General features: G+C 43.3%; 1 protein-coding gene across 12 annotated transcripts; it reads right to left on the reverse strand.

Annotated features, from left to right (window-relative positions):
• Nucleotides 1–1,693: 1,693 nt before the first annotated feature.
• tmpoa (thymopoietin a) lies at nucleotides 1,694–16,039 on the reverse strand. Of its 12 annotated transcripts, none has more exons than XM_064343176.1 (12): nucleotides 15,392–16,039; nucleotides 9,979–10,096; nucleotides 9,323–9,472; nucleotides 8,634–8,767; nucleotides 7,063–7,176; nucleotides 6,680–6,823; nucleotides 6,343–6,573; nucleotides 5,574–5,699; nucleotides 5,273–5,467; nucleotides 4,748–4,873; nucleotides 4,026–4,129; nucleotides 1,694–3,603 (listed from the first exon to the last, which is right to left on the reverse strand). In XM_064343176.1, the coding sequence occupies exons 1-12, from the start codon at nucleotides 15,620–15,622 to the stop codon at nucleotides 3,216–3,218; spliced, it is 2,061 nt and encodes a 686-aa protein (XP_064199246.1). In that variant the 5' UTR covers nucleotides 15,623–16,039; the 3' UTR covers nucleotides 1,694–3,215. The 12 variants fall into 12 exon arrangements, with proteins under 12 accessions (XP_064199246.1, XP_064199249.1, XP_064199248.1 ...); XM_064343179.1 differs by having other exon boundaries at nucleotides 5,574–5,702; nucleotides 6,680–6,820; nucleotides 7,063–7,167; nucleotides 15,392–16,038; XM_064343178.1 differs by having other exon boundaries at nucleotides 5,574–5,702; nucleotides 7,063–7,167; nucleotides 15,392–16,038.
• Nucleotides 16,040–16,968: the final 929 nt, after the last annotated feature.

Consider the following 16,968-nt stretch of genomic DNA (forward strand, 5'->3'; position numbering starts at 1 on the left):
TAGGGATAAATTTAGGAAGTGTAAATTAAATGAATATACTACAAAATAAACATTTATTTGCCAAGCTTTACTCAAACCTACATTCATTTTGGATTTATAAAGATAATAAAATATTGCGTTTCATAGCAAAGTTGAAATACATTCTTTGCATATTCAGGAGGCTAGTTTGGTTAGTTCGATGTACTCTTGATGTACGTATCTTGGCTTGGTGATGATCTCTTTGAACATTTGCAAAAATGTGCACTGACCATTTTCTTAATCAGTGCAAACTATCAACCTGTCAGTAAAAATCTAAATGCGCTGAACATATATTTAATAGGAGTATATTCATCAGTGGCGACTGGTGAGCAGAAAATTCTCTTTAAACTGATGATTGGTCTCAACCTGTTATTAATTTTACTAGATTACCAAGTGTACCAATGATCATAATCAATTGAAAGGCAAACACGCAGCTTTCTTCACACCACATTAGAAAGTTTAAACAATAAATTTAGCTAAATTAGTTTTATAAATAAAGCTATCACATTTTTCCATTTTCAACAACCTGCAATGTAGGCTAACAAAATCTGTGCTTAAAGATAATTTAAATGACAAAATATTTGCATTGATCTTTTTGCAATATATCTTTTCTGAGTGAGTGCAGAGAAGGAAAAGTAGCTTCCATGTATCCACAATTATGTGATGGAAATAGAATTAATTTTATAACTTGCCTAATTGAAGATAACTGATGGTGTTGACTATTTTGTGAATGTATCGTATTAAGCAAGAAAAATGACAAAACAGGCTGAGACCAATATTCCATTTCAGAAGGTGGGGGGAAGTTTTCCACTGTCATTTTTCAGCTCACCAACCGCCACTTATTTTTATTACCGTAAATGTCAATACACATCTAAAAAATTGTCACCTGTCTACTTTCAGAATAAAACCTTTACCTGGACAAAGACATTCCATCTTTGAGAGTCAGGGATGTTGAGGTCACTCCCACAATTGTCCTACAGCAACATGGGAACCCATGGGGCATCTTTGGTGTCTTAAGTCCAGTCATGACAGATTTTAAGTGTAATAAGAGTGTTTGGGTCAACAGCAGTGTTCAGAAGAGCTGAGATGAAGTGTGTTCAAGTGTGCAGCGTTCAGGTGTGATGAGTGTAATGGTGTGAAGCACTCACAGAAGCAGTGTTCAGGGGTGTAAAGCTTAAGTATGGCCAGCTGTATCAGCAGAGAGTTCATTAAGTGTGAAGATGAATACAAGGGCTTGTTAGCCTACAGGTACCCTGGTCCCCAGCAGCAGATGTCGTGAGACATGTGGAAGCCTTACACCGGGTAACTGAGCAGGGTGGGCGACGACACACAAAAGAGAGGGATTGGGAGGGCTGATCTGAAGTTAACCAATTTTATTTCCATTTCTACAAATTATACCAACTACGATAAAAACCCAGCGATTTAAAAACCCTCCCCACAATTACACGCTTCATTCCCCGTCCATAAACCCATCAGGCAGGAGTCAAATAAATACATTTTTAAAGATTTTCTCGCTGCGTTATTCTGCTTCATTGTTAATAAACGCATGTGCTGTCCTGAAAAATAACTAGGCAGAGCAGCCTCACATTGCTCCAGTTAGAGCGCTGCTCCAGTCTACATGCAGGCAGTAGCGGCTATCTTTACTTGTTAATATAAACATAAAAAAACTATTGAAAACATTTTGGATGCTTTATTTTCTTAAGACACACATTAGAAAAATACTGCAGTTACAAAAAAAGTTCACAGGCAAACATGACTAAACATCGGTCCTACTCCATATGGCACAAATGTCCAAAATCAAAGAATCCCAAGGTTACATGGATATATTCTGGTTGTTTTAAAATGGATATACTTGCCTTAAGGCAGCAACTTGCTATTTGTCTTTTCATTATTTATAATGATACTCTTGTCCATGGTTTAAATGCTACAATGACAACAACAAAAATGCATATACCATCTATATGAACAACCCTTTGGAAATTTTCCATTTGCACTTTTAAAACATGATTCTTATTCATGATATAGCTGCGTACATTAGACCCCAGGGAAAGGAGGGGTGGGTGGTAATCATAATCAAGCCTGCCCTGGATTAGACACCGGGGGCCAAATCGCCCATGTTCTGTAGAACCTGTCACTCAGCCGGGCACTTGGTGTATTGATCAGTTGACTGATTTTGGGGGGGTAAGAGAGAGGGGAAGAGAAAGGAGTGCAAACAATTCAATAGCGGAACATAAAGCATAAATGTGCCTTAATCAGAGAGCACAGACAAGAATCTGCCTCACCATCTACCGCTGACCACACTACTAACTTCACCAATCGCTGATATTAGCACAATCATTAAAATCATTTTAAAACTTCCCAATCGAAATGCAGATCATGGTGTATTGAAAGGTTAATAAATTAAAGTCTAGACAGAAGTACCTGGGCTACATATTGAGATATTCTAGTGTGCTTAAAAATTTCAGGGAGAGTAAGTGCTCTTAGGTGCACAGGTACTTCCACATAGACTGTCTGAAACACAGGCTGTAGACAGAGCCTTTATAGGACCAAGACACACTGTGGCTCTGTCTTGGGGCCTCGATTAGTGTGTTTGCCCCGCCAGCATTTTCAGACTCGATCCCAAAAGGGCAGAATGACCTCCCCCCTCTTGCTTCCACGAGGGTGAAGAGGGTCAGAGCATCAGACAAAAAGCACAAAGCCGGTACATACTCATTCACAGACAAAAATCCTGAATTCCAATGAATGCTCACAGATGCAAAAACAAGAGAATGTCATATAAATGAGGTCCATGTGTTTTGGAAGCCAGTTTTTACTTTCTTTCGGTTGGGGGAGGAGGGGGTGTTTTAGAAAGAAAACATCTCATACACATCATCTGAGAAAGTGTGCCAGGGGGGGGGGGGGGAGCTAGGGACTGGGGTGGGGGCTGTGTAACCAATATATAGTGAGGGAGGATGAGGGGATGAGAGGAAGAAGAGAGACAAAAAGCCAAGGAGAGAAGATGGAGAGATGAAATCCATGTGAAAGGGAAGAGAGGGCATAGCTAATCCTCAGCTGAAGTGGAGCTGGCGAGGGTCGGTGACGGTGGGCTGGGTCATGTCTGAGAGGAGTAGACCGTGTAAGTTCACTGGAGATGGGAGGACATGGAGGTGGTGATGACAGGGCAGGGCGGGGCGGGGCGGGGCAGGGTCAGGGCCTCCTTACTGGCCAGCACCCTCCAGACTCTTGGAGCTGCCGAATGGGTTGATCTGGTTGGTCTCCATGGACTGGTAGACGAAGAGGAGGAACCCGGCCACGGCACTGAGCAGCAGCAGCTGCAGCCACACAGGCAGGGAGCGCCGTGGGCGAGCCGGGCCAGCGGAGGGAGCTGCCAGCGAGGAGGAGGAGGAGAAAGAGGAGGAGGAGTAGGAGGAGGAGGAGGTGGAGGCGGAGAGGAGGGGGGCTGCCGCTCGCGGCGTGGTGCGGCTCTCGATGTAGGAGGTGCTGGTCTCTATGCGCTCGCTGCGCCGCCGCGATTCGTCCAGCCAGAAGTCAGTCGCAGTGAGGGGACGCCCTGCTGCCCCTCGGATTGGCCGCCGACAGGTAGCACTGAGAGAGTATGAGAGAGAGAGAATGCAAAAGAGGGAGGGAGAGAGAGAAAGACCATCGTCTTATTCTTAAAAACATGGACATATGAAGGGGCTGATATGAAGGTATCAAGTTAGCCTTGTTGAGGCACAGGCATCTGAAAGTACTAAAATATACACCATAGCAAAATAGCGGTTGAGAGTGGATAATCCTACCATAAATTTTAACATTGATTAGTCAGAACTAACATTACTCTGCAATCCAGACAAGCGTCACTCATTAAAAATAAACAAATCAAATGCTGCAGTCACATTTTTATTGCGTTTAAAACAAACGCTGGATGCCAAAACACTCAATTTTGAGGTAAAACACAATACTATCCAGCATTAGTTAGCTGGAGACAGGTTTATGGTTTGTGATTGACTGGTTGAGGTGAGACTCACCTGATGCCTGTGGGTGTGCAGGGCTCATTGGGGAACATCTCCTTCAGAAAATCCTTCTCTCCCACCACAGACACTGGATTGCTTGCCGTTAGCCTCTCTTCAACCTGTGTGCACACAAAGAGGTGAGTTAGCCAGGAGACTGCGGGTGTGGTCATGCGTGCGAAACGGGGACAGAACACGTGAGGGTGCATACAGCCGTTTCTCTGACAGGCATTTTCACGGATTCAAACCTGTGATCTCATCCGAAGAACAGCCAATGAGAGTGCTCAGCCCTACAAGTGCACAGCTAGTGTCAAGGCGCACAGAAAGACAAAACTAGGGAGAAATGAATAGACTGAATGTCCCAAAAATAGCTAGTAGTTACAGCTTATAACAGGACAAATCATCTAAGGAAATAATAGCTCAATTAATTTTGACTTCCAAACAGGTGGAACTAAAATCAGCTGTTTGAAAAAAGGCCACCACAACAGAGGACCAGGACTGAAAACAGTGCTCGATAATAACACTAGCTGTGTTCTTCCTTACTTTGCCCACGATGGTTGTGCTCTAGAGATACGAAATGACACTAAAAGAGCAGTGTGTGTGGACCTACACACCACTAGAGGTCTCCATTGCACTTATCACCCATGTGACAGCAGGGCTGCTTCATCACATATGTGGAACTGTCCCATTCCACCATAACACCCTGTGGTCCCCTCTGCTCCCCGGGGCTGTGGACACACCCCAGTCCACTGAAAGGCACTTCCCTGTCCCCTCACTGGGGTGACCGCACTTGGGAAGGGGATGATTCTCTGAAGTTTCTCCCTGCAAGGGGTGTCGCTCCTGGGCCCTGCAGACACCAAGCCCTCCTGTGCAAGTAGGGGAGGGGACGCGGAATATACGGGTTGGGGGTTAGACTATTACAGAAAAGACAGTTGCCACACACGAGAAGAGAGAACACAGGCCCATCTACACTGTGTGAGGGAAGAGAACACAGGCCAGTCTCCACTGTGAGATAGTAGGGAACACAGGCCAGTCTACACTATGTGAGGGAAGGGAACACAGGCCAGTCTCCACTGTGAGATAGACGGAAACACAGGCCAGTCTACACTGTGTAAGCGTAGGGAACACAGGCCAGACTATACTGTGAGATAGAAGGAAACACAGGCCAGACTATACTGTGAGATAGAAGGAAACACAGGCCAGTCTATACTGTGAGATAGAAGGGAACACAGGTCAGTCTGTACTGTGAGGGAAGTGAGCTCCACCTGAGTGATTACAGGTGACAGAGATTCCACCTGAGCTGGCCGTTGTAAAGATGGCTGCTCCTGGACGCCTCTGGTTGAGGGGACGAGGGCAAAACGAGTTGAAGGGGAGCGCAAATTCACCCCCTCAAACTTAGGCAAGGGAGACGGCTCTGAAGGCTTGATTACCAACAGACTTTTAGGCTCCCACTGTGCCCCCTTCAGGAGAAAAACAGGGTCAGCCAGGGCTTGAAGGGGGCAGATGTCAGCTATAACAGGAAAGGATGAAGCTGAAAACATGATTGGACTCGGCACAGGAACCCACCATGGACTCCTCTTTAGCAAGTCTAAAGCCGTTTCCCTGTGGGGCGGGAGTAACTGGCTTGGGGGTGGGAGTAACTAGCCTGGGGGCGGGAGTAACTGGCCTGGGGGCGGGAACATCAGGAACATCCTGCTGTAGGAGATGCACAGAGAAACAGGAGCTCAGAGAGTCCTGAGAAATCATCAGCAGAAGTACGTCACCACGTTACACCCAAAATAGGGGCCGACTATCCCACAGTGCAGCCTCCTTTTAACACTATAAACTACAGACCAAAACACCACCACATCCAGGATTAAAGGAACAGAAGGGCAGGGGCATCAGATTTAGGTGTAGAGTTAAACAAGGGGCAGAATGGGGATTGAATATGGCAGGCTGCACTATGATGGATTTGGGATGGATAACAACCACACACCCTTATTTAAGACATCTAGACACCCAGATCACACCGCTGCCCTACTGACAGTCACTGCCACACGGATTCCCTAGTGATAGTCACACCACACTGATTCCCTAGTGATAGTCACACCACACCGATTCCCTGGTGATAATCAAACTACACCAATGCCCTAGTGACAGTCACCTCCACACCGACGCCCCAGCTATAGTCACACCACACCGTCACCCTTGAAACGCCAATACGCTACTACCCTAATGGCACCCATATCGTGCCACTGCCCCAGAGATTCCAAACACTACACTTGTGCCCCAGCGCTTCTTAAGACTACACAGGTGCCCGAAAACTCAACAGCATCAAACAGTTCACTCGCACTACCTGCAGCAGTGGCTGGTAAAGGGAAGAGAGCTCCGCCCGATTGATTACAGGTGACAGAGGTTCCACCTGAGCTGGCCGTTGTAAAGATGGCTGCTCCTGGACGCCTCTGGTTGAGGGGACGTGGGCAAAATGAGGTGAAGGGGAGCGCAAATCCACCCCCTCAAAATTAGGCAAGGGGGACAGCTCTGAAGGCTTGATCACCAACAGACTTTTTGGCTCCTGCAGTGCCCCCTTCAGGAGAAAAACAGGGTCAGCCAGGGCATGAAGGGGGCAGATGTCAGTTCTAACCGGAAAGGATGAAGCTGAAAACATTACTGGACTCAGCACAGGAACCCACCACTTCTTTGGCAAGTCTAGAGCCCTTTCCCTGTGGGGTGGGAGTAACAGGCCTGGGGGTGGGAGTAACTGGTTTGGGGGCGGGAGTAACTTGCTTGGGGGCGGGAGTAACTGGCCTGGGGGCGGGAACATCAGGAACATCCTGCTGTAGGAGATGCACAGAGAAACAGAGGAGCTCAGAGAGTCCTGAGAAATAATCTGCAGAAGTGCGTCACCACGTTACACCCAAGAAAGGGGGCCGACTATCCCACAGTAACACAATAAACTACAGACCGAAACATCACCACACCCAGTGCACACAACTCAGGGCCCAGAGTGCACAGGGGAGGTGTAAAGAGGAGGGGGGAGGAAGAGTTTAAAGGCAGAGGGGGCTGATGGGTTTACGGCATTGTTGCTGGCGGGGACCCTCTGGTCCAGCCGCAGGGAGGAGCGCCTCGGCCTTCTCTTCACATTCAGGACATGATGATCTTCTGCCTGCTCCTCCTGCTCCTCCTCCTCCTCAAGCACATAAGACATGCACATGCATGCGCGTACGTAAGCACGGCCACATGTGCAGGCACACGGACGACAGGCTAAATGCAGCACACATTCCATTTGACTGGCCCTTTATGTAACACACGCTGTGCACTCACTCTCTGAAGGCAAATGGGAGGCATGCAGTCTGATCAGTTTTATTATTTATAGTCATCTGCTTTTGACAGCCCTATCCAAGATGGCCAACACGGATTTTAAGCTTCATATATCTTTCTTTCAATAAGTAGAAGTATAGCTTTTTAACATGCATTGCAGTGACATGCAACAGTGCAACAGATGTAGGCTTAAAATATATTTCGATCTAGCTATATGGAATAATTATATGCTAGCCCAGAGGTGGGCAAATCTAAGGGTTGTCTTCTGGGCTATCAAGCAGCCAAATGTAGTACACCCCAGAAATATACGTAGCATACTTGAATAACAGTATATACCTATAAATGAATATCCCTACACTTTCTAAAAATTATATTTAACTTATACTTTCGTCCATTTATTTTCTGAACAATGTGTTAAAAAAACAAAATTCAGTTTTTGAAGTTCAAAATAAATTTGACAGCTATTATCTTTGTCAAGAGAATGACATTACAGACTCAGTTTTTACTTTCAACTTCACAAACAAGCTCTGCCTTTCAGTTAAATGAACTTAAATCCCCAAAGAGAATAGTGGGGGTGGGTAGACGGTGCTTCTGGATAGGACAGGTTTCGCAGGGTCACTTGGGCTAGGAAGAACGATTTTCTAACTACAGTAGCATTGCTTGGGTAAAATAGGGAAGAGGACACTAGTGTCTACAGGTGGAGAAAATATCAGAGGGCTACAGTAGTATCTTCTGGGAGCAGGGGGCGAGAGTTGGGGGAAATCAGCAGGAGATTAGAGAGCACAGTCAGAGAAGAAGAGGACAGAAGGAGCACGCGAAGGCAAACCAGCTAATCCAAGTCATGTGGTTCCTGAAGTCAGGATCCACTCCCTCCCATCTGGAGGTCGGATACGCCACACTCCATTATACAGAACTAATGCTCTTCATACACAACTCCTACAAAGCACGCTCAGTTCTGCTCCGTTCTCTCTCCCTACTCTGCTGAAGCCTGGTGAGGGACACGACCCTCCCTGTCATGTAGAAAAGGCTCTGTATGAGCATGTGTGTAAAACAGTATGCGACTGTCACATATGAGCATGTGTGTAAAACAGTATGCGACTGTCACATATGAGCATGTGTGTAAAACAGTATGTGACTCTCACATATGAGCATGTGTGTAAAACAGTATGCGACTCTCACATATGAGCATGTGTGTAAAACAGTATGTGACTCTCACATATGAGCATGTGTGTAAAACAGTATGCGACTCTCACATATGAGTATGTGTGTAAAACAGTATGTCACTTTGAGCATGTGTGTAAAACTGTGCCTGTGTGGGGGACTCACTCGGTTGTGGTCCTGACGGCGGGTGCGCTGGGGGGTTTTCCCTCTGCTTCTCACAGGTTTCTCCACAACAGGAACTGGCTCTGGTTCTGGTTCAGGTTCTGGCTCAGGTTCTGGTTCAGGCACCGCCCTCTCCTCTGGCAGACAATACAGTTCAGTCAGGTCACAGTTTCAACTACAAACAACACTATATGGCTACATTCACACCGTCAGTTTTTGGGAGTGACAACCTTAGTATTGTTGAGTATTGTACACATTGTACATACTGGGACTGCAGAGCGAAGTGAAAAGAGCTCACCGTGTACAGTAACAGTAGTCACTCTCCTATCAAATCTCACGAAAATCAGCTGTAAATATCATCTGTAACTGTAGCAATGTTTTGCAACCATGCAATATGGGGACTGCCATTGCAAGTTTAGAAAGTGTACTTCATCCATTTGAAATACAAAATAAATTTGAAAAACGGAGCAGTGAGTTTATCCGCCTCCTCTTGACAAACCTCCGCTAACAGACTTTGAACGTAGTTTGTTCTAATGAATTTGCTCATTTTACCTCACATACTTTGTGCAGACCGCAAACGAAAAGGCTCTGACACAGCACAATGGCTCCAGTTTGGAAAGACCCCCGAGTAGCACGCCGACACTAGTGCACGCGCCGAGTGTAGAAAACGGCTATGCTGACATGTGCCTCACCTTCCTCCTTGTCACTGTACTGGTCGGAGTCTGTGTTGCCGTTCTGGTTGCTTCCGATCTTTGCAGGGGCAGCGGGTGGGGGTGCAGCCTCGGGGGGGCCCTGCTCCATCAGCTTCTGCAGCTTTCTTTCATACAGCTTGCGGGTGGAGGCTGAGAGAAGGAGAAGGAATGTCAATAACACAGCTTATGAGTGGAGGCTCGGGTTGGAAAAAGAAGGGCACCCTTTATAAACAGTGAGTGGAGGCTAGGGTTGGGCCAATATCCTGTAATGGTGTAGAAGAAGGTGCCAACACAGTAACGCTTTTCAATACCAATCTACTGACAATTCACCATTTTTAGAGTGTGTGCTTGGTAACAGCATAACTACACACTGCGCCGCCACTGATCACAAAAGTACCAAATGAGTTGGCTAGATTAATTACTTTTTTTTTGCCAAATAAACTACTAATGTTAGATAAATATTAATTAACAGGGTGAAACAGTAAAGATAATGAAAAATAGAAACTGCCTTAGATGAACAAGAAATGAAAACATTAATGTTACCTCCATGTTTACTATGCACTTTCAAAAAATCTTTTTGTTACAGTAAAATGACAAAAAAGTATTTGTCACCAGGTAACCTGCAACCTCAAACTCAGTATGAGTGAGTGACTCACCGACAATGGGTCCTACACTGACTCCATACTTCTGGAGCTGTTCCTTCAAGCTCTCGTCAGTTAGGTCAGCAACGTCCACTTCATCCGCTGGAGGCTTGTCCGTCTTCCTAGTGGCTTTCTGTGGAGATACACCTGAACTTAGTGCTGTCTGCGTTCTATGACCAGCAGTTTGGGATTGGCAATGGTAGTTACGGGATGTATTGTTTATGAAATATTTTGTGGAAGCTCTCAAATGATGCGTCCCACCAAAGCAATGGATTTCAGTGTAGTGATGCAACAGATAGTCTGCTATAGGATCCTGACCATGCAAGTGCCAGCTGAGGCTGGCAGGCCATAACCGGCAGGTAGGGCGGGTAGACTTCGGCAGCTGGGCTGCCCCAGTCTCATTCAGCAGTAGTGATAACAGATATGCAAAAACCATTAATTGCCTTCATTTGCCTTTACCATAGTCCTCCTGTTTGCCTTTACATCAATATCACCAAAAACAAACCCTTGATACTATTCCACTAAAAACCCCCCACACAAACTGTATGAGGCAAGAGTGCCAATAAAAAATAATGCAGCCAATGAAATTGCAAGACAGTGTACACATTCACAGTCCTGCCAGCTAAACAGAGAGGTAAGGTTTTTAAAATTCGCTCATTAAACATGTAACTAGGCAACGCCATATGAAGCAATACTCCAGACTAAAACGAAACATATAATTAAGCTTAAGACTGAGCTTGTACCAAATCTTTCACATGTAATTTACTTTGTAACCAGCTTTCTGTAAATGACACAGCTTAGAAACTCAGAAATTTCAGAACCCATTGATCACATAATGTTACACCTTTCCATGATTTTTCTTTAAAGTGGGAAGATAGGGGAGAAAATATTATGAACCCTGATGAACTCTGGCTGAGTTAAATTCCACTCCACGGTACAATCCCAGTCTGGTGATCCACTGGGATCGTCCTGTGAACCAGAGGGGCTTCCACCACAAAGGCATTTAATCTGCCACCACGTAAACAAGCTGCCGGGAATTTCACCTCACGTGGCTAAGAATTTTGCCCTCGGCTAAACCTTTTGAAGAACGGGGACTCTAAAATAGAAAAAAAAAATGTAATTCCCTACATCTGACAGTCTGGACAGCACTCCTCTCCCAGGGAAAGCATTTCCTCAATAAAGGGACAGAGCCCACTGTGAAAACAGCAATGTCAGCAGCAGGGTCTTAAAGACACCTCAATGTTACAAAACAATGTGGTTTTCAGGGCAAGCTTCCATGGGCGTGACACCATTTTACTATAACAACATGGTTTTGGTTCTGCTTTGGGAAGTATTACATGCACATTTTCCTTTTTTTTTAGCACTTCTCGTTTCACATGTAGCCTCTTGGTCAGGTTATTACTCCTGTTTAATGAACAGCCATAAATACAGGGTAAGTAACACATGATGAGCAATGTCACAGCTAATATGCATTCCCTGTTAACCTGCCTTGACTCCATGAAGCCAAACAGCAGAAACAAAAGACCAGCTGTTTTTTATCAGACACCCAACCCCCACCACAGCACACATGCTCACACACATACACAAACACACACGCGCACACACAGATCCCTCACATGAGCTTACTTGCATCTCTTTCCAGTTTGCATGCACACACATACCTCTCACTCAGTCACACAGAACATGCAAAAACTTGAAATGAAAATGTCACCCAAAAAGTAACCTAATCATACCCATCTGATTGGCCACTTATTTTTCATTTATAATTCAAATGTGTAGCATATTTTCAAAAATATTTCATAACAGGGTTTTTCCTGTATTGAAATGTCATAGGTGGGCCCTCTAAGTTGTTCGTGCAAAAACAATAAGCAATCAAAAAGAAAAAAATGAAAAACCCAAAAACTATTCGAAATGGTTCGTAAAGTTATTGGTACAATTTGGTCATGAATGATACTGCATTTCATGTTTTTATTTTTTTATTTTTTTAAAAGTTTTAGTTTTGACTTCTTTCATGTTTATGGGCAACCTTAGACATGCTAAATTAACTATAATCCTCTTAATTGTATAAAAGAATGAGACAGCTAACAATGTGCTGACAACTGCGCGTGTCACTCAGGTGTCTGCTGAAGAGGTGTTTTTCAACAGGAACCGCCTACCTACAGAAATATGTCACAATGGTTTATGCTATTTCTTTACAATGGAATGAGTGGTAATTGGTTCAGGATTCAGAATTCTAAGAAAATAAGCAAATTGTGATAATCCAGTATGTAATTGAGTGTATTCTACGGTAATACCATTAACCTACACCATTTTGGCCTATATATGCAGAGTGAACTTATTAAATACATGAAGGTGGTATTTGTGTGAATTCATTAAGTTGAAAGGTTAATATTGTACTTTAGGTTTTGAGTGATAAAAATGAATTTCAAGACATATTGCAATTCCAAATGCCATTGTTCCTGTAGAATGACCCCGTGCAATGTGTTAACCTTTCAGTATAGGCTATATGTTTCCACCAATTCTGGCACTTACATGTGACCCCTCAATAAATACTAAAACTTTTCTGATTTTTTTATATTTGTGTTTAATTTTTGTATAGCTTACATCTAAAATGTATTGTGGTGGTCTCTTGAAGACTCTACAGAACATTCTCAATGTTGCTAATTATAGGGAGACAACGCATTGAGTTTACAGTGACAGGAAAGCCAGACCAACCGCAGCTGCTGTCACGCACTATCACTACGTTTGAAACCCAACTTAGAGCCAGGAAAAACCCAAATACAAAATCTGCAACATTTTTCTGCTGATGAATCCAGAAACATGCCTGCAGTTTGCATTTGTACAACAATGTAAAATAGGGAGGTATCAGCCAATACAGTCAGTCAATTATTGGTTATAGACACTGGTGCCAGAATTTCCACTCCATGAATTCCTACTTGCAAGAATTTGCTGCTACAGACTACGGCCCTCATTTATCAATCTTGCAGAGGATGAGCACTAATTCAGACCTATTTTTTTACAGTCTCTGATTCAGACTCAGTTCCACCAGCAGTCCATCATTTTAGGTTCAAATCTTCAGTTCATGGAAATAAACTCCACATTGATTTTTTTGAACGGTCACATGATACTCTACATTGCGTTCTTTAAGGCCTTCATTAATTCTGTATATTAGAGGAGCCAAGTGAAGCCTGATTGTGTGTACACGTATATGATACTTGAACAAAATGTCAGCAGTGATATGAAAAGGATTGGCATTATATTCAAGGACGGATTTCAACTCACAATGAAACACACAACTTCAAGCCAACGTATAGTAACTGTTTTTGATATCAGCCCAATAATTCCAGATGGGAAAGAATTGCTAAAGTCCATTTAGAGTCCTACGGATGAAAGGAGGATTCTTCCCTCAAAACAAAATAAAAACAGGTAAAAGTGCTGTGACAAAATAAAATTACACTTTGAATAAGACTAGCTAGATTCAAGAAATCCCATCTCAACAAGTGGCTTCTTTTTGAAATTTGAAACAGGTGGAAACCCAAATTGAGAAGTTGTTTTTAGTCTACAGGCCTGAGAGCTTCCCTTCAACTGAATGCTCTAGACTGCTTGAGGGCAAGTTTACCTTATTGTGGACGGACTGGGTTTAGAGCATGTGTCTGCTTGTCATATGAATGCGTTCATAATCTGTGTTTGCAACCAGAAATAAAACCAAGAAAAAATAAGGAATTCTGCAGTAATGGGTCCTGTGTTCACACATAGCTGCGCATGCTATATATTAGGGATGGGCATTCGGATACTTTTAGTGCTTTAGTAGCCGGTGGGAATTTCGATAGAGTATTGGAGTGCTGGATTTCTATTTCTGGTTGTCCCGTTACTTTCCGCGTTTCCACAGGACAACGTAGCAATAGACAGCGTAACCTAAATTTCTGCAAATTAATATAAACAGTTAAATTATTGATAAAACTTTAAATAAACGTATTGAACATTTTAAAATCATTACGTGGAGTTTTAATGTGATATACAATTTGTACTTTAAACTCACATTTTGACGTAATTTTCAAAGCAACTAAAGACTCAAGATTGTTCAGAATCATCGACAGTACTCAAAGAACATCGATGTTGATCGGGTTTGGATCCTTCGTGAGGTGGACAGTGTTGAAACTCCATCACTTTAGTCATAACACCTGCTGAAATAACTAGACTGTGGAGTAAGAATATATGAAACTAACATAACTAGACTGTGGAGTAAGAATGCATGAAACTAACATCATTACCCATAAAACAACAAACTCTCCAAGCTGCCGTGTAAAAATAAATAATGAAAACAAACACGTTGATTGACGTGGATTTATTTTCAAGTATTGCATAGTTCTCAAGCAGTCCATTTACCAGCAGTCGTCCTTTTTCGAGCACAGGAAGTACTCGTGCCCATTCGTAATAATGTACATATAAAATAATGTTTAAGAGATGCACTGTTTGTCTAGACAAATAGTATGCTTTAAATGAAACTATCCTCATCTGCAAAATAGCCTGATCTTGCAGACAGGCTGGCCCGAGTGTGAATAAACATCCCAAACATCTTTTGTACGGACAACTTCAATGAAAACGTGTATAAAAAGCTATAACAAGCGTGTTCTGACTCACAAGAAACACTACAGCCCCATACTCTTCCGTTTCTCTTGCTTTAAAACAGCAATTAGGATAACAATAGTAAGAATAAGAATATTATGCGAACCTTAACTCTGTTCTCCGTTTTATTTCCCCAAAAACCATTTTCAGTTATTAGCACCCATCATAAGCACAGGACGATGACGGTTGCGGTTCGAAAACAAGTAAAATAAGATTGCTGCGCGGACACTTAAAACAATACATGTAAATACCTGTAAACATGCATCAATAGTGAGCATGCGGGTTGGCAACTGTCTGCAGTGCAAGGCGACACTAATCTGCGTTGTCAAGCACAGGCAGATTATTTGGGCGGGAAAATGTCTGCTACCGTTTAGCCAAATCACAACACGCGAATTTGTCGTTCTACAGAGTACCTCATATCGTAAGTGAAACTGCACAGGCACTCTTAAGAATGACTATCAAAAAACGTGATGCTCATAAAATGTACGTAGATTATTTTACTTTAACAACTCAATGTCGGTCTTACTTCTGCCTCAGCTAATTTAGCCTTCCTATGCTTATCTTAGCCAACATACATTTTGCAACGACAGTGGCTCAACACAACAGTCATTATACCGTAGTATCTGCAAATATTGGTTGAGTAAAACTTTGCTTTGTAACTAAGAGGATCCACTAATTTACAGCTCTCCGTGCGATGACTACCGTTACATTACAAATGACACCTGCGCAACTGGAATCAGATGCCATTAGCCGGATAACTTCAAATATGAGCTTGTGCATGTGCGATAGACGAAACGCTCACCCTTCCTGAACGACTTTTATTAGAGACCACCGGCGGAGGTAACTCTTCGTCGCTGGAGAAGGCGTCCGGGGCGCTTTTCTTCTTGTTCTGCACGGTCAGGGTCTTGCGGTACAGCTGCACATAAACGTCTTTCTTGTGCTCGCCGCTCGGCAGAGACACATTGTTCGCCAACAGCTCACTCTTCAGTTTATCCTTAGTGAGAATCGATGGATCTTCGAGAAATTCCGACATGTCTGCTTAGCTCTAGTATAACAATAAATGTAAAACTGGCACAACTGGTGGTAATCTAACCAATTTACATTCACTACAAAAATAAATGTTTGGATGACGCTATCCAACTCGCGTCTCCTGTTGGAGTAAAATAGCGAGGCAACGATAATTTAGCGAGCTAGACAGCGAATTCGCTAGCTAGCTTAACTGGTCTCAAGCAACAATTCCTGTTTCTATTTCCTTTTGCGTGCAAAGCTTGCCCTCTTCCAGCGAATGCGCAGGGGCGACATAGAACGGAAAGGATAACTTTAGCCTGTTCTAGTAGTAACAAAACACGCCAGACATACTAAGAAAGAAAGCTACACTTTGTACCCGGCCCACTAGCAACCGACCGCGGTGGGAAAGGGGCAGCCTGTGTGTTGTGAACCATCCAATACAGTTGAATGCTATTGGCTAACAACAATATAGAAACGACCTCTCCATTGGCTGAAAGTGCAGACAAATATGAGCGCTCAAGAAACAATAAAAAACAATTGGCCAGTGGTGGAAAACCCACCATTCTTATGTTTAACTATGCACTATACATTTTGTAAAACTGAATATAAATATAAGCAATACATTGAAAAGGTCGTGCTATCATTAATTTATCCAAAATTTCCCCGGTCAAATTACATAAATTTAGAAACTTGGTATGCAGCCAATTATTATTACCCAACGATGACTTATTTGAGATAACATATCATATTACATATCACGCCTTCCATTTCAAAAACACATTTAGGTTTATGCTGCGCGTTTCCCCGTAAAACATGTGTGCTGTTTAAAAATGTATTTTTCTCTCTCTGCCGAAAGCTCCCATTCTCTTACACTTCTCTCTCTCCGAATAGATGCAGATTTGTATTAATTCGTGGATGTTTCTGCAAGATGTGCTAACGAGTTGTATTTGCAGAAACTGACCTCTCATTCTTTTTAACTATACAAAAAGTGTCTCATACACACACTGAACCATGTTATACTGCGCCATTGAGACTAACATTTTTCCCAACGTCCTGGAATTTAAAATATGTAAAACATGAAACGCTTTCTAAGTAGTTCTAGTTTTAAGTTTGACCGTGTCATACAAGAACCTTTATTTCACTAAATACATGTAATAAGAGGGCATGATGCAAGTCGTTGATAAATATTGTTCTTATGTTTATGAACATTCAACTTGGTTTAAATCGTTAAAAGTTTGCAACGACAAATTCTGGAAACAGAGGGAAAAAACAGGCGCAATGACCGCCAGACAAAAATGGCTGTCAAACCAATGGTCGTGCTATGCCCTCTCGCGGCGGTCACAAAAAGGGCCACTCGCTGGCGAGGCCATG

The sequence above is a fragment of the Anguilla rostrata genome, chromosome 7 (genome assembly GCF_018555375.3).
Source record: "Anguilla rostrata isolate EN2019 chromosome 7, ASM1855537v3, whole genome shotgun sequence".
Lineage (NCBI taxonomy): Eukaryota > Metazoa > Chordata > Actinopteri > Anguilliformes > Anguillidae > Anguilla > Anguilla rostrata.

Coding starts and splice junctions, on each gene's coding strand:
- tmpoa (XM_064343172.1), bottom strand. CDS start 15,622: ATGTCGGAATTTCTCGAAGATCCATCGATTCTCACTAAGGATAAACTG. Junction 6,824..7,062: donor TCCCCGCCAGCAACAATGCC/GTAAACCCATCA, acceptor CATCTCCTACAG/CAGGATGTTCCTGATGTTCC. Junction 5,468..5,573: donor TTGCTAAAGAGGAGTCCATG/GTGGGTTCCTGT, acceptor TTTCTCCTGAAG/GGGGCACAGTGGGAGCCTAA.